At 47.0% G+C, this 15,796-nt stretch overlaps 1 protein-coding gene across 1 annotated transcript in view; it reads left to right on the top strand.

The window, feature by feature from the left end:
* Window positions 1-15,796, top strand: part of LOC107108497 (diacylglycerol kinase delta-like) — a 44,116-nt gene that overhangs the window by 8,387 nt on the left and 19,933 nt on the right. The window contains exons 2-8 of the mRNA XM_015408934.1: window positions 2,467-2,577; window positions 3,119-3,199; window positions 3,356-3,460; window positions 3,978-4,110; window positions 10,464-10,570; window positions 10,803-10,928; window positions 12,644-12,746. Of these exons, the coding sequence (XP_015264420.1) occupies window positions 2,467-2,577; window positions 3,119-3,199; window positions 3,356-3,460; window positions 3,978-4,110; window positions 10,464-10,570; window positions 10,803-10,928; window positions 12,644-12,746 (766 nt within the window). The remainder of the gene's footprint in view (window positions 1-2,466; window positions 2,578-3,118; window positions 3,200-3,355; window positions 3,461-3,977; window positions 4,111-10,463; window positions 10,571-10,802; window positions 10,929-12,643; window positions 12,747-15,796) is intronic.

Raw genomic sequence — 15,796 nt, 5'->3', positions numbered from 1 at the left:
GGGAGTGCTACAGAGCAAAACAGGCTCAGCCTCCCAACCCAAACGAGGACATTTTCGTCAGTTTTTTAAAAAGAGCCTCAAAGAGGACGGACACACAAAAAAAGAGATCTTCTAAAAAGAGGACATCTGGTAACCCTGCTTTAACCATTATACCACACTGGGGTGTGTGTGATACATAAAGGAAACCTCCATATTCAGAGGTAGTATACCACTCAATACCAGTTGTACAACAGTTATGTCTTTGTGAGATGTTATTTTCATACCTAGCTTGAGAATATCCTGATGCCATCTAGTTGGCCACTGTGAGAAACAGGATGCTGGACTAGATGGCCCTTTTTCCTGATCCATCAGGGCTCTTATGTTCTGCTGTCAAGTAATTCCCAGAGAAGTGGCAACGTGAATGCTCTAGGCCTCTCAGGAATACATAGCCATTATCCTGTACCAATCAAAATGTCTCTTTCTATAAAGCTGCCTGCAGTGGCATCTTTGTGAATTAAAGTCTGCAGTGACTTTCTGGGTGAGTGTCCCCGAAGAAGGGACTCCCAGGTGAAGGAAAGCCCAAATCGCTGCCACGCTTTGCGTGTTCTTATTCTAAGCAGCATGCTGAATTAACCCAGGTTAAATATGGATTTATTGTTCATTGGTTTTTGACACAATTAGCTTCTTGGTTAATTGGAGGAAGAGAGCTTGAACAGAATTGTGATTTGCATCTTATTTAAATACCAATTGGATACTGCTGGTGGCCCGTGAGGTGGCAGTGAGTTCAAGGAGCAGCTCATGTTTGGCAAACAAGAATTAATCCTCTGCAAACACAGCCTGGGGAGCTGAGTAAATAGGAGCAGGGCAGGTTGCTTGTCTACCTGGTGGGAAGGGATGCCTTTTTGGCCTGCCTCGGGCAGAAGTGGGAGCCCAGCAGCATTCCTCAAGTCCCCGGACTGTCTGTGATCTCTCTGTTGTTGAAAGACAGAGGGAGGAGCAAATCAAGGACCAAATTACACCTCCTGTGGAGTTCCTTGGTTCTTGGGCAAGCCCTTTCTTTTGTGCTGTTTGCCACCGAAAACCCTCCTTTTCACCCCACAAAGCAAAATATTCCATTAGGCTATAGTTCTTCCTTATACTATTACTAATGCTGACCTTGCTGTTAATAATTGCATTTACCATTTGTGCTCAAGTGCTTAAGATGCTGAACTGCAGACTATAGTTCTTCCTTATACTATAACTGATGCTGACCTTGCTGTTAATAATTGCACTTGCCATTTGTGCTCAAGTGGTTAAGACGCTGAACTGCAGGCTGTGGAAGGTCGGTAGTTCAGCAGTGCGAGACCCGAGTGTGCCGCATGATGGAGTGAGCTCCCGTCTCTAGTTCCAGCTCCTGCCAACCTAGCAGTTCGAAAGCAAGAAAATGCAAGTAGATAAATAGGTACCACTTCGGTGGGAAGGTAACAGCGTTCCGTGCGCCTCGGTGTTTAGTCATGCCAGCCACATGACTACGGAAACGTCTTCGGACAGCGCTGGCTCTTCGGCTTTGAAACGGAGATGAGCACCGCAACCCTAGAGTCGGATTCGACTGGCTTTCGAGCAAGGGAACCTTTACCTTTTTACAGAGGACTCCAAGGACTTTGCCTGTATTAGCTCAGCACTGTAATCCTTGTCACAAGCCCATGAGGTGTGTGGCGTGCCCCAGGCCCCCTAGTGAGTTTGTAGCAGAGGCAGAATTTGAACCAGGGACTTCCTGATTCGTCTCCTTGAATCACTAAGCTGCGTACAGGCACTGCCACTCTCTTTGTCCTTCTAAACTGTGGCTGGAAGCCCATTGGAGTGTAGTACAGCCCTTCCTGGTAGCTTGTGAATGATGAGCTGATACTACTTCAGCACAGCAGGTTGGGCTGGCTGATCTTCAAAGCTCCTTCCACGTTTCAAAGCAGTGCAAGGATCAGGTTTTTCTGGTTAATGCTGCCCTTGCATTTTATCAGTCTGCTGTTTCTGCATTTGCAATAAAAAAACCCTCACCTTTGTCCTCCTTCGCCCTGGAGTTGCCCTTGCTGATTCTAAAGGCCAAAGTCTCAGGCAGCAGCTGTAAGGTGGGCAGAAGTACGTGTAGCTGTCCAGGGACAGCCCTTTGCTTCTGCTGTAGACACAGGGAACAGGTGGCCCTCTTAGCAGTAGCTTGTTGCTCACAGATTGGGGCATCTGACACTCCAGGTAGGCCTGGGGGTAACAGGCAGGGTGGTCCCAGCAGTTATTGAAAGCCACAGGCAACAGCGGGAGGCTGTGGCTGTATGCAGGGACTGGTTAAAGTACAGTGGCCCAGATTGCCACTGTAGGGTGCAAATGCCTGGTTAACAGGCTGAGAAAACCGAGTGTTGGGCAGCCAGCGGAGTCATGTGTGCTCTTCCTTGAAGGCCTCGTGCTCTGATGATGGGTTCTAATGCCAAGGAATTGGGGCCTTTCTTCATTTCTCCACAGAAGAGCGTGAAGGAGGGCCTCCTGTTGAAGCAGACGAGCTCCTTCCAGAGGTGGAAGAGGCGGTACTTCAAACTGCGAGGACGGACCCTCTACTACGCCAAGGATTCTAAGGTAAGGGTGGTTCTTTGGGCACGGTGAGTGGCTTCCTCAGACAGCAGGGGCCTCGCTGCCTTTCAGGGAGAATGTCTGGCTAGTGCTGTTTCTCACAGGATGGAGCTGCATTGGTAGAAAGCGCCGCCGCTCCTCACATTGTGATTTATACAAGATCCTGAGAGCACCCTGTTCTTTATTGATTTTTGCCACCCTATTTTGGGGAGCAGTGATCAGGCCAAGGGGAGAGAACTGCTGCCTGTCGCCTCCCCCTGAGCGCTGCAGTCAAGCTCGTTTTAAAAGAGAGGGCAATCCCCTTGTAAGTAGGTGATCTTGAAATCTGGACTAAAAATATATACAAGTCCGCTACCAGAAAACTTGGTTTTCTTCATCTGTGTAGCGTTCTGATCCTGGGCAGGATTTTGAGATGCTTTAAGAGCTGGAAAGATCTGGGATGAACAGAAGAGCAGATGGGAGGCCTGCTGCACCATTGGCCTAAAAGATTAAACAGACCAGGACTTGTCTCTGGAATTGGCAATTGCTGTCTCCCTTGTTTTTCCAGTCTCTGATCTTTGATGAAGTGGACCTGTCAGATGCCAGTGTAGCAGAAACCAGCACCAAGAATATTAACAACAGCTTCACGGTAGGTCTGCCTCCTGTGCCGCCTGGGATTGGGAGAGGTTCTCAAATGGTCCCTCTCTGGTTCCTTAGCCGAAACAGCTCCCCCAGAAGCCTTTCTTCCTTCTCCTTTGTCCGGGTCAGCTCTGGTGGCTCATACAAGGCAGCCCTTCTTCTCTAGGTTATTACGCCATTCCGAAAACTCATCCTCTGTGCAGAGAACCGGAAGGAAATGGAAGACTGGATTGGTGCCCTGAAGTCTGTCCAAAAATGGGAAATCAATGAGGTAGGAGAAGCAGATGGGGAGGGGGTGGAGTGCGGTGCCGTGAGGAGGGAGGAGGAAGAAGGAAGGTGCTAACATTGACACCTGCAGGAACCACTTCTGGATATTCCCCTGCCACTGTAGGATTCATGAGACAACCTGGGATCTGCAACAGGATCTCTGCGGGCCAAATAAGTCTCTCTGAGGGCACCAGCTGCCCCTCCCCAGTTTCTAAACTGAGAGTTGTGTGGCTGGACAGGCTGCTGGTAGCCCATAGCAGGTGGGGGGAGCTGCTCACTATTCTGCCCTGAGAATTGGCCTTCCCATAAATTTGCTGTTGATACAGGTAATTGTCAGGTTGGGGAATGGAAGAGTACCCATGTGAAGATTCCTTTAACTAGAGTGAATGTTTTCCTCTGAAGGAAGTTCTGGCAAGAGAGAGAAATCCTTGCAGTCAAAGCCCTTCTCCCTTCCCCACCTGAATCTGTTCTGGGCACCTTCTCCTCTATTAACACCTCCCCTTTTTTCTGTGATGTTTCAGGCCTCCCAATTCAATATGGAGCACTTTTCTGGCATGCACAATTGGTATGCCTGCTCCCACGCCCGACCCACCTTTTGCAACGTCTGCCGGGAGGCACTGTCTGGGGTCACCTCTCATGGTCTCTCTTGTGAAGGTAATTGGCTCCTTTATCTTGCATGCGAACTTTCCCCCTTCACGGAGAGCAAAGGAAAGTGAATGAAAGAGATAAGCTAAGATGCTGATCTTTGCACCAAGGGAACCAAGGCTGCCAGTCACTTTTTTCCTTGGGGGTGCAAACTAGTGAAATTGTGCCCCCCACCCACCCTACACCCTTACCCCACGGCATAATCTCTTTTTGTGTTTTTTTCTTGTAAAACATAAAATGAACAGCAAAAGATAACTTAAACAAACCTCCCCATGCGATAGTCATCCTGTCTTTCCCTGGTGAGACATTAAACTGTTTAATGTACATTTAGGAAGTTATTGTAGTTGTAAAAAAATTGGTGGCTGCTTTGAAAAGATATTTGATAATGAAAAGCAGAATATATGTCCTCTAAGTAAATTAAAAAATGCTATCAAAGCATGAATACACAGATGGCCCACAAGCGAAACTGAGTTGGGCTTATAACAACATAAGAGATGGGAATGCCTGCCTCCAGGTGGGACCCGGGGATCCCCTGGAATTACAGCTCATCTCCAGACCAGTGTTCCCTCTAAGCTGAGTTAGTGTGAGCTAGCTCACAGTTGTTTAGCCTCCGGCTCACGCATTTTTGTCTTAGCTCAGGAAGGATGGCTCCAGAGCAAACTAATTTATGCAGTAGCCAAATCGCTCGCTCACAACTTTAATGCCAGTAGCTCACAAAGTAGAATTCTTGCTCACAAGACTCCACAGCTTAGAGGGAGCATTGCTCCAGACTACAGAGATCAGTTCCCCTGGAGAAAATGGATGCTTTGGAGGGTGGACTATGGTCTTGTACCCCACTGAAATTCCCTGTCCTCCCCAGGCTCCATTCCCAAACCTCCAGGAGTTTCCTAACCTGGATCTGGCAGTCCTACATCCTCATCCCCTGCCAGTGGCCAGGAGGACCTGGCAACTCCATTAAGAGCTCTGCTGAATCACATCACTGGACCATCTAGTCCTGCATCCTGTTTAACGCAGTGGCCAACCGCTTGCCCCAGAGGGCTTACAGACAGAGCATAGTAGGCATTCCTTTGATGTTGCCTTCTGGCACTGGTATTCAGAGGTTTGCTGCATCCGAATGTGGAGGCTCCCTTTAATTGATAGGAACTGATGAACTTCTCCTCCACGAACCTCAGTAATTCCCTTTTAAAATCATCTGTGCTAGGGGCCTAAATTAAAACCATGGGGTCGCAAAGAGTTGGACTCGGCTATGCAACTGAACAACAACATTCCACTTAATTTCTTCTCCCATTTCAACCAACCATATCTATAATGTTCTAAAAGACTGAATGAATTTTATAGCATATGCATGCTGACACTTCCCTATCACATACATATATAGTTTTTGATACACAAACAGTGTTAAGTCAGCTACTTAACAAAGGAGTCAGAGAGTGATTCAGCAAAAGATCAGCTTTATTCAGCAACTCGTAACACAACTCCAACAAATCAACTCGAATAGCCAGAACAGCTTTAGCATTGAAGCTGTTCTTCTTTTAAACTCTCCCGGCTAATATAGCCACGCCCTATTATACAATAACAACCAATCAGGTTGTAACAATAAAGTCCAATCACAAGCGTTCCCTCTTATGGAACTGGATGGTAGGTGATTGGATGGTTCTTCCTGGGCTACCAATGGGATTGGAGGGATTAGGATCCTTGTCCAGGACGAAGCTTTACATGGTGTATGAATGTGTGAGTTTACATACATGCAGTTGAATGCACTACAAACAGCATATACAGAAACAGAAGAAACCCATACACGTAAATACCGTGTCTTACTTTTGTGAGTGCACAGAAGACAGTTCACCCACAGTGCATGAATACTCCTCTCCCCTCCTCTCTCCTAGCAGGGCTGTCGACAGAGGTTTTTTGGGAGATGAAGGGGTGGTCATTAGAATTTGAGCTTTCATTGTGCTATATAGGAATCATTTGCAACTGGTTTGTCTTATCCACACAGTAAAATCCAGTTGTAAACGATGGATATAAGTTATGCTTTTTCAATCCCTGCTTTCTGTGTTACTACCTTTGACATGAAGCAGGGGTATGCTTGCCAGCGTCCAAGTGGGGTCTGGAGCTTTCCCAGAATTTCAACTGATTTCCAGACTATAATGATCACTTTGCCTGGAGGAAACGACAGCTTCGGGGGGGGTGGGCTCAATGGCAACGCACCCCACTGAGCTCTCTCTCCCCTCCCCAAACTCTTCCCTCCCCAGATACTTCCCCCTCAGATATCTGGGAATTTCCAGAACAGGAACTGGTAACCCTGAACAGATGACAGCTCGAGAGAGGGCTTTCCCAGTGGTGCCTAGGGTTGCCAGTTCCCACTTAGGAAATACCTGCAGATTTTGGGGATGGAGCCTAAGAAGAGCAGGGCTTGGGGCGGGGAAGGAGCTTTGGGGGGGGTCAACAGTGGGAGGGCTTCTAATGTCCGGGCCCCACTGGTGGACCTCCTGATGGCACTGGTATTTCTGGCCACTGTGTGATACAGAGTGTTGGGCTGGATGGGCCTTTGGCCTGATCCAACATTGGCATCTCTTATGTTCTAATGTTCTTAAGGAGCTCAGTGGGGCATAATGCCATGGAGCCCACCTTCCAAAGCAGACATTTTCTCCAGGAGTATCGATCTCTGTTGTCTGGAGATCAGTTGTGATGCTGGGACATCTCCAGCCCTACCTGGAGGTTGGCAACTGTAGTGGTACTGCCATACCTTTGGAATGTGCTTCCCCTTGAAGCCTGCCTGGCACCAGTGCTACTGTCTTTTAGATGTTAGGCCAAAACGTTTCTTTCGATCCAGGCTTCGAGGTGGGGAATCTATTTTTTCAAAAAGTTTTTATGGTCTGCTTCTATCCTGAGGACTGTGTTATAGATATTTGTAGGCTGATTGATGTAGCTTCATGCTATTTTAATGGCTTATTTTTAGTATTGATCACATGTTGTGTTTTTATGATTTCATTATATAATTTTAATTTGTGAGCCTCCTCAAGTAGGTCTCGTGAGAGGCAGCATATATATTTTCTAACTAAACTGTAGCCCAATGACAGCGCAGTTTCTAACAATGTGCAGGTGCAGCCTCAGCAATTCAGTGGTGGAGAGAATAACCTTACATTTTAAGGGGCCATTAAGTACTCCATAATCAATTGGGGTTTTGCCAACCTCCAGCTGGTGGCTGGAGATCTCCCAGAATTACAACTGATGTTCAGACTACAGAAATCAGTTCCCCTGGAGAAAATAGCTGCTCTAGAACGTAGACTGTATGCCATTATACCCTAGTGAGATCCCTCCCCGTACTCCAACCCCAAAACCTCCAGTTATTTCCCAACCTGGAACTGGCGACCCTAGTAATCAGGGACCCCCAACCTTGTTGAATTTATAGGCACTTTGGGGATTTTTAGAAAAGGTGATGAGGACTAATGCAGAATTTCTGTCTCAGGGCACGGACCAGTCATAAAATGGCTGCCACAAGTAGGATTGCCAGCTCCAGGTTAGAAAATACCTGGAGATTTGGGGGGGGGGGAGGTAGAGCCTGAGGAGGGTGTAGTTTGTGGAGGGGAGGAACTTCAGTGGTGAATAATGGCATCGGGTCCACCTTCTGAAGCAGCCATTTTCTCCAGGTGACCTCATGTCTGTTGTATGGAGATTGGTTGTAACCCCAGGAGATCTCTAGCCACAAGGTATGGCTAGTAATACACTGGGAGGTTCCAAGCCAAGCATCTTCCCATGATTGAGACAGCTGCTCCAGATGGCACTCAGTGCAGATACCAGTGCACTGATGCCTCCTGGGTTTGTCTTGAGGGTTGGCAGTCCCTCGCTAGTTACTCAACCACAGCAGCTTTAATGTTCATTAATTTAATAGTGAGCCAGTTTGGTGTAGTGGTTAAGTGCACAGACTCTAATCTGGGAGTACTGGGTTTGATTCCCCACTCCTCCACTTGCAACAAGCCATAGTTCTGACTAGAGCTGTTCCCTCAAGGACAGTTCTGGAAAGAGCTCTCTCAGCCCCACCAACCTCACAGGGTGTCTGTTGTGGGGAGGGGAAGGGAAAGGAGTTTGTAAGCCGCTCTGAGACTCTGAATGAAGGGTGGGGTATAAATCCAATCTCTTTGTCGTCGTCGTCTTCTTAAAAAGAGAGGAGTGATTGGCAAAAAAATCACAATCATTTAAGAATTCTTTGAGAGTCACTACAAATATAAGTGTGATCAGATAAGACATTATATACTTGGATTTCCAAGAAGCTTTATACAAAGACCCTCGCTGAGGTTGCGGTCACACGTGCCAGAAAAAAGGGGGGGGGGAGCGAGGCTATTTCTTCTGGAGGAATTTGACCTACAGTTGCATAATCACACCTCCCTTTGAAGCTGTGGGCGCAGTCCGTCAGTGTGTGATCAGACGCAACTGCAGGTGAGTCTTTTTGTGTGTGCCGTTTTCCCCCATGTGCTTAAATGAGGGATCAGTGAATCTCACCTCTGCACCAAGGGCTCCCTATGGAGTATGTGATGATGCGCATACTGTGAAGGGGGGGGGAACAATGGCACGGAGTCGGGATGGCCTGATCAGACCATCCTGACGCCATGCGAGCGCACTGGAGCGATCAGACATGGGAAAGTCCGTCCGTGGCCCATCGTAACCCGTTTACTATTGGATTTTCCCTGGTGTCTTTTAACTCCACTTCTGCGGTGGAGCAGAATGGGTTGCTGACGGCTGCGGGGCGCTTCCCAGATGGTGTTGTCTGATCACTCCCTTTAAATCCGCCCAGCATTCGCACCTATGTCAGGTCTAATTGTGCGTGTGATTGCAGCCTGAAGCTCTTAAGCAAAGTTAGATAAGAGCACAGGTCCTCTCATAGATGAATAACTTTAAAAAAGCAACAAAGGATAGGCAATCTGATTGCCACAATCAGTAGGCAATTCTTTTCATGGAGGGGAGTAAGAAGGAGCCCCTTCCCCACCACAAAAATATTTTTAATAACTGGAGCTGTTTCAGTTATTCATAAAAGATCAGCAATTTAAGGATGAGCTGCAAGGTAACCAGGTTTGTTGATGACTCCAAATTATGTGTGGTTGCTGCAAAGCAGACAACAGAGAGCTCTGAATGGGTGTCTTCCAATGTTCCCTCTAAGCTGTGGAGTCTTGTGAGCAGAAATTCTACTTTGTGAGCTACTGGCATTAAAGTTGTGAGTGAGTGATTTGGCTCCTGCATAAATTAGTCTGCTCTGGAGCCCTCCTTCCTGAGCGAAGACAAAAATGTGTGAGCCAGAGGCTAAAGAACTGTGAGCTAGCTCACACTAACTCAGCTTAGAGGGAACACTGGTGTCTTCAAACTGGGTCAATTGGTACCAGAATGGCAAATGAAGCCCAATGTAAGTAAGTGTAAAGTGATGCACATCAAGGGCAGAATATCCTAATTATTTACCCTCCCTGATGAGCTCTGAACTGGTGGTGAAAACTGATGAGAAACTCATGGTGTTGGAAATAATCTTTGGGCAGAACAGTAAAAAAGACAAACTTCATGGCAGGGATTTATGAGGGAGCGGACTGAAAATAAAACTTGCCAGCATCAAAATGTCTGCATATTAACCTGTCGTGCAGCTGCAGTTAGAATACTGGGTACAATTGTGATTAAAAAGGATCTTCTAGAGCTGGAAAAAAATGTAGAATAGGACAAGCCAGATTGATCAATGGATTGCAGTACCTTCTCTGGGAAGGCAGGTTAAGGAGTCTCTGGTTCAGGAAAAAAAGATTACTAAGGGAAGACAGAACAAAGTTCAGTGTCACCTTTAAGAGCAGCAACGTTTTATTCGAAGTATAAGCTTTTGTGTGCATGCACACTTCAGATAGTATCTGGATTTCGGTAGCATCTGAAGAAATGTGAATGTACACGGAAGCTCATACCTTGAATAAAACTTTGTTGGTCTTAAAGGTGCCCCTGGACTCACTTTGTTCTGCTGCTTCAGACCAACACGGCTACCCCACCTGAATCTAAGGGGAGACATGATAGAGTTTAGAAAATTATGCATGAGGTGCAGAAGGTGGAAAGAGAGAACTTCAGTCCCTCTCCAATTGAGGACACTCTGTGACCATCGATGCAAGACGGACAAAATGAAGTCCCTCACACCATGCATAATTAATTCATAAAATTTGTTCCCCACAAAATGTAGCTTACATTGCTTTAAAAGAGGCATAGACCAAATTTGTGCAAAATCTGTCTGTTGCTACCACTGTTGGAGACAGGGTGCTAGCCTAGATGAACCTAGTAGGATGTTCTTACATTTAGATATCTTCCTTCCATCTAATCATCAGCTGCTTGATTTGTTTCTCCCTTCCTAGTTTGTAAGTTTAAAGCCCACAAACGCTGTGCTGTGAGAGCTACCAACAACTGCAAATGGACCACTCTGGCCTCCATAGGAAATGACATCATTGAGGATGAAGATGGGGTAATGTTCAGAAACCTTCCTTCCCACACCCTCCCCTGCATCACCAGCATAGCTGCTTAGATCTGATTGCCTTGCTGCACTCAGTTCTTGGTGTGGGGGGCTCATGCCTAATGCTGTGCATTGTGGCATCCTCTGCTGCGTATCTCTATGGCCCCCTGCAAAGGATGAAGCCATATCTGCATGCACATGAACCCCACCTCCTGTCTAAACTTTTTGGTCCTTTGCCTCTCAGGTAGCCATGCCCCACCAGTGGCTGGAAGGGAACCTCCCTGTCAGTGCCCGCTGTGCCGTTTGTGACAAAACATGTGGGAGTGTGCGGAGGCTGCAGGACTGGCGCTGTCTCTGGTGCAAAGCAATCGTAAGAGCTGCTCCTTCTTCTGTTCTCAGTCTCCTTTTCTCCAAGTCTTCCTCCACTCCCTTCCCTTCCCTCCCCTGCCCACCCACCCACCCACTCACCCACCCACTTATGGGGCATGCAGTAGAGTCTCTAGCAATCCCAATATGTCATTTTGACAGATTTTCTGAAGTATGACCAGATTACTAGTAGTTTGATTGGCACGTGTAGTAGGAAGTCTTGGCTGATATGTGGGTGGAGGAACAGTGGCTCAGGGAAAGGTGGAGGGGGGGAGATTTTTCTAGCACATGTGCCCAGGAATACCAAAATGCCTGTTCTTTTGTAGAAGGCTTAGAAGTGCATTTTTTCCCCATCTCCATGCACAAAAAAGCCGCTGAGGCTGCAGAAGGGATGAAGAAGTTGGAGAGGGGGGAGAGAGTGAAGGGAGAGGGAGAGGGCAGTAGGAATGAAAGGCAGCTTGTAGGCAAGGGAGTGTGGTTTTTATAGTTGCAGGAAATAAGCATGATCCTTGGAATGGACCAGGTAATGCTTTGCTGATCTCTCCTCTCCATGTAGAATGGGGCACAGATGCAACGGCTGCCGTTCCTGTCTTGTGCATCAGCCCTGCCCCAAGCATCTGCACAGGGGCTTAATGCATGGTGTGGTCAAGTGCAGTGTTCCCTCTGAGCTGAGTTAGTGTGAGCTAGCTCACAGTTTTTTTTAGCATCCAGCTCACATATTTTTGTCTTAGCTCAAGAAGGATGGCTATAGAGCAAACTATCTTATGCACTAGCCAGATTGCTCACTCACAGCTTTAATGCCAGTAGTTCACAAAGTAGAATTTTTGCTCACAAGACTCCACAGTTTAGAGGGAGCATTGGTCAAGTGTATGCATGGACACATATAATACACAGTAGGTTTCCAAATTTAGTTAGGGAATTGATTTGCGATGTGTGCCATGCATAGACCCAATTCATACATTAAATCCCTTCATGGATGGTTGGAGGTGGGGGTTGATGCACCAAGTGGGAGGAGCAGACATGTGCATCAGTGTTCCCAAATGTATTTAGGAGAGCAATCTACAAAGTATCATCTGATCCATTCCTTTGGTATGTGCGGCTGATGTAATGATGTAAGAAGACTATTTAGTGCATTGTTTTTGTAGTTCAGTCCTAAAGGGTTTGGGATTAGTCCACTGTGCAAGCTTGTGTGGAACTCCTTGCCTGGCAATGCCTGGGAATGGAAAAGAATCCGAATCTCAGGGATACCTGCCTGGCTATAGAGAGAAGAGTAAATTAGTCTGCAGGCTACTGGGAGTGTGGCTGAAACCAGGATATTTACAAAGCTGTAACCATTTAAATTGTTGATCTTGTCTTTTTGCCAAGCAGGCTTATGAATGACTGGAGCCCAATTTAATTTAGTTTTTTTGCATTGCACCTTATCTGTTCTGCCAGGGGAAGGGAGGTCTGGGAGAGGCCTGCGCGCTCCACACAGTAGTTAAAGGTGTCCAGTCAAAGACGCAAACCACTCTCTTGCAATATTACAAGCAGGCAAGCAAGGCTAGAATTTTTCCCTGCCCCAAATATAGGACAGTTTCCAAATCCTTTGGAAGTCTAACAATCCATGCTGCTCTTTTCCCCTCTCCAGGTGTAGCACTGTTGTGTCCGTAGATCCCAACCCTCTGGCTTTGGGGAGGAATTGCCTGCTTTAATGGCTTCTGTCATTCTTCTCCTTGGCAGGTCCACAGTGCATGCAAGGAGCAGCTGGGGAAGAAGTGCCCCCTGGGGCAGTACAAGGTGTCCATCATCCCACCTACCACCCTCAACAGCATTGACTCAGACGGTAAGGCTGGGATATGCGGCTGAGGTCGGCCATGCCTCCATGGGCTTGTCTGGCAGGCAGAGCACCTGCTAATTGTTTGTAGAGTGATATTTTCTGTTCCTTCAGTGTTCGAAAACACATGATGCGCTGAACAGTCTGGACAGCAGAAAGTAGTGGAGCTTCTTGCCTTTCCTGAACAGCTGCCAGGTCTGGTCTGCCCAGCCTTTTCTCCTGGCATCTGTTGCATTTTCATTGTGCCCCTTGTCCAGCCCCTTAGTTCAACTTGGACAGGGGTGATGGAAAAGTCTCCCCCTTGTCCTTTAGTCTGTGGACTGGAGCTTCCCTTGGCTGGCAAAAAACACTGTAGAGAGACTTGTGAGTTGGGCTCAGCCAACGGGACAAGTTGGATTTCGACTGCAGTGTTCTCTTGGAATAGGTTTGGACGATTCCTCCCATTGGATCTCTTTCCCAGGCCTCAGACCACATCCCCACACACCCCACACCCCTCAGTTGGCGCTCCTGTGTACTTGTGGGATAGGGCTGACTGCAGCTGGGAGTTTTAGAGCTGCCAAGCACTCACTGCATATGCAGTGGGACCAGCCTTGTCCTCCTAATCTGCTTGGAGAATGTTCTGGGTTTATTCCTCAGTTAATTTGCAGTTTGCAGAGTTCTCTGTGCTCAGGGCTGTGGGCAATTTGCCCTTGGGGGGCATAAAAGATGACTCCGGTCATCTTTGGAGGCCCTGTTTCAGGTGTCCCCATCATCTGAGGCTAGATTGGTGGCAACCTGAGAAAGGGCTTTCTTGGCAACAAAACTTTGGAACTCCCTCCCCGGGTAAATTCATCTGCCTCTATCATTGTCTGCTCCCAGTGGGTAAACACTTATTTCTTTTTGTATATTGTTTTCCCCATTAACTGCTATTGGCCCTCATTCCTGGTTGTGTTATGTGTGTTTTTGTGTTGATATGTTTTATTGAATTGTGTGTGTGTGTGTATTTTTATACAACCACAGACAAAACAAGATAAAATCAGTTAAAACATTAGTAGAACATTAAAGACAATCATATGGCGAATAACCAATCCCCATTTCAACTCCCGCTGTCAGCTACTAGATGTAAATAATAGAGAACAGTAAGGGTGCTTTAAACTTACAGTTTAAATGCTGTTTTGGTGTCTTGATGTTTTAATAGTGAAATGTTTTTATGTGTTGATGTTTGCTACCTTGGAGGCCCTATTTGGGTGGAAAGACAGCACAGAAATGTTTTAAATAAATAAACAAATGAAAGGGCTGTCTGCCACTGAGATAATTTGCTTTGAATTTCAAGGCATGTGTAGAAAGTCATAGATGTAGAGCCAGCACGGTGTCTGGTTAGACTGTTGGACTAATGTTTGGGAGACCCAGTTTCAAAAACCCATTCTGCCATGGAAGCTTGCTAGATGACCTACCTCACCAGGTTGTTGTTAAGATTAAATGGGGGATGGGAGAATGATTTGTGAACCACTTTCAGCTGGGACATTTTTTCATCTGTAAAAGGTAAATTGTGTGTGCAGCCCGGATTTAGATTGGGTTTTAACCCCTCTTTGGTTTTGATAACATTTTTTTTTCTGTTTAAAATGGCAGTAACAGCACAAGGACCTCGGTTCTGATTAATCATAGATAGCAGGGCTTGGAAGGTTTAAGCCCCCTCCCCCAAATGACCCTGATCCAGGGCTGCATGTGCGATTTAGGTTTTGCAGAGTAATGGAGAGCCATGATCTGATTAGGTTTGAAAAAGAGTCATGTGAACTTGGTGGGGGTTTATGTTGAATGGGGTCTCTGAGGAATTGAAAAAGCTTTAAACTGCTGGAGGGGGCAAGGGCACTTACCCAAGGAGACTGTTTGTTCCTGGACATGGCGCTGATCTGCTCTCCAAGTGGCTCTGAGCCAGGCAGGCATAGATGCCCAGCCAGCTATTGATCTGCCCTTGTGGTGCCAGCCTGGCTCCGTGAATGTGTTTTGCTCCCAATCTAATTTATTTAAAGTGCCTGCAGATTGCCAGTCCTTTGTGACCTGTCAAATGGTTGATCTTGTTTTCTTGCATCTGGTGTTACTCTCTGCCAAAGAGACCATTTGCACATCTCTGGGTGCTTTCCAGTCAGCCTGGTAGATTTTTCATCTCTTAAAAGAGTGATCTGGAGTAGAATTGGTCCTGTGGGTGGAGGTGGGAGCTGTAGCTCTGCAACTCCCTTGAATGGGGCCTCTGGCATGTAGACTTGCTCCCAGTGCTTTAGTTGTGCTCCTCTCAAAACTTAGCCTGCCACATGCTTGTTTGATTACAAAATTTATATTCTGCCTTTCTGCCCTTACTAGGGGCACCAAGGTGGCTAACAATTAGGGTTCCCAAGTACCTACCTATGATCCGGCGGGGGACACATGCTTCCCCGCCGGGAGATTCTTGCTTGGAACACAGGCGCTGCACTATTCCGTCGCCCAGACGTGACATAGGCACGTAGCTGGGCGACGCTCTGGTAATGGGACTGGAAACTCGATGGTACCACCGAGTTTCCAGCCCCATTGCTAGAGCGTCGCCCAGCTACGTGCCTACATCACGTCTGGGCGACGGAATAGTGCAGTGCCTGTGTTTTCCCAGCGGGAATGGTCCTGCAAAGAACTATACATCCCCCGCCGAATTAAGGTAAGTACTTGGGAGCCCTGCTAACAATGTAAAACGTACATGATAAAACCATTAAAATAACCCTCCCTCCCAAACATACCTCATTAAAATCACTTTTAAAAGAGTTTAAAAACAGAGTCAAAATACATATAAAGCAGTTAGAAATACTTAAAAAGCATAAAACATTGGTTTAGAAGGAGGGATCATTGCGATAATGCCAAATGAAACAAATAAAGTCCTCATCTGCTGACAGAAGTCAGTAACAGAAGGGGACTGAATCTCCCTAGAGAGAGGGCAATTTCGCACTAGAGCTGCCTTGCGGCACAGCCGCCGTTTGCCCCGACACTATTTGTCAATTTCACACCCGAGGCTGCGGGGCTGCATTTGACCCACGGCTTCGCCCGATTTCCTCCACAGT

This window comes from Gekko japonicus, unplaced genomic scaffold, assembly GCF_001447785.1.
Source record: "Gekko japonicus isolate JY-2015 unplaced genomic scaffold, Gekko_japonicus_V1.1 scaffold19, whole genome shotgun sequence".
Classification (NCBI taxonomy): domain Eukaryota; kingdom Metazoa; phylum Chordata; class Lepidosauria; order Squamata; family Gekkonidae; genus Gekko; species Gekko japonicus.
Note: the sequence above shows the minus strand (reverse complement) of the source record. Positions and strands in the feature narration are given on the sequence as shown.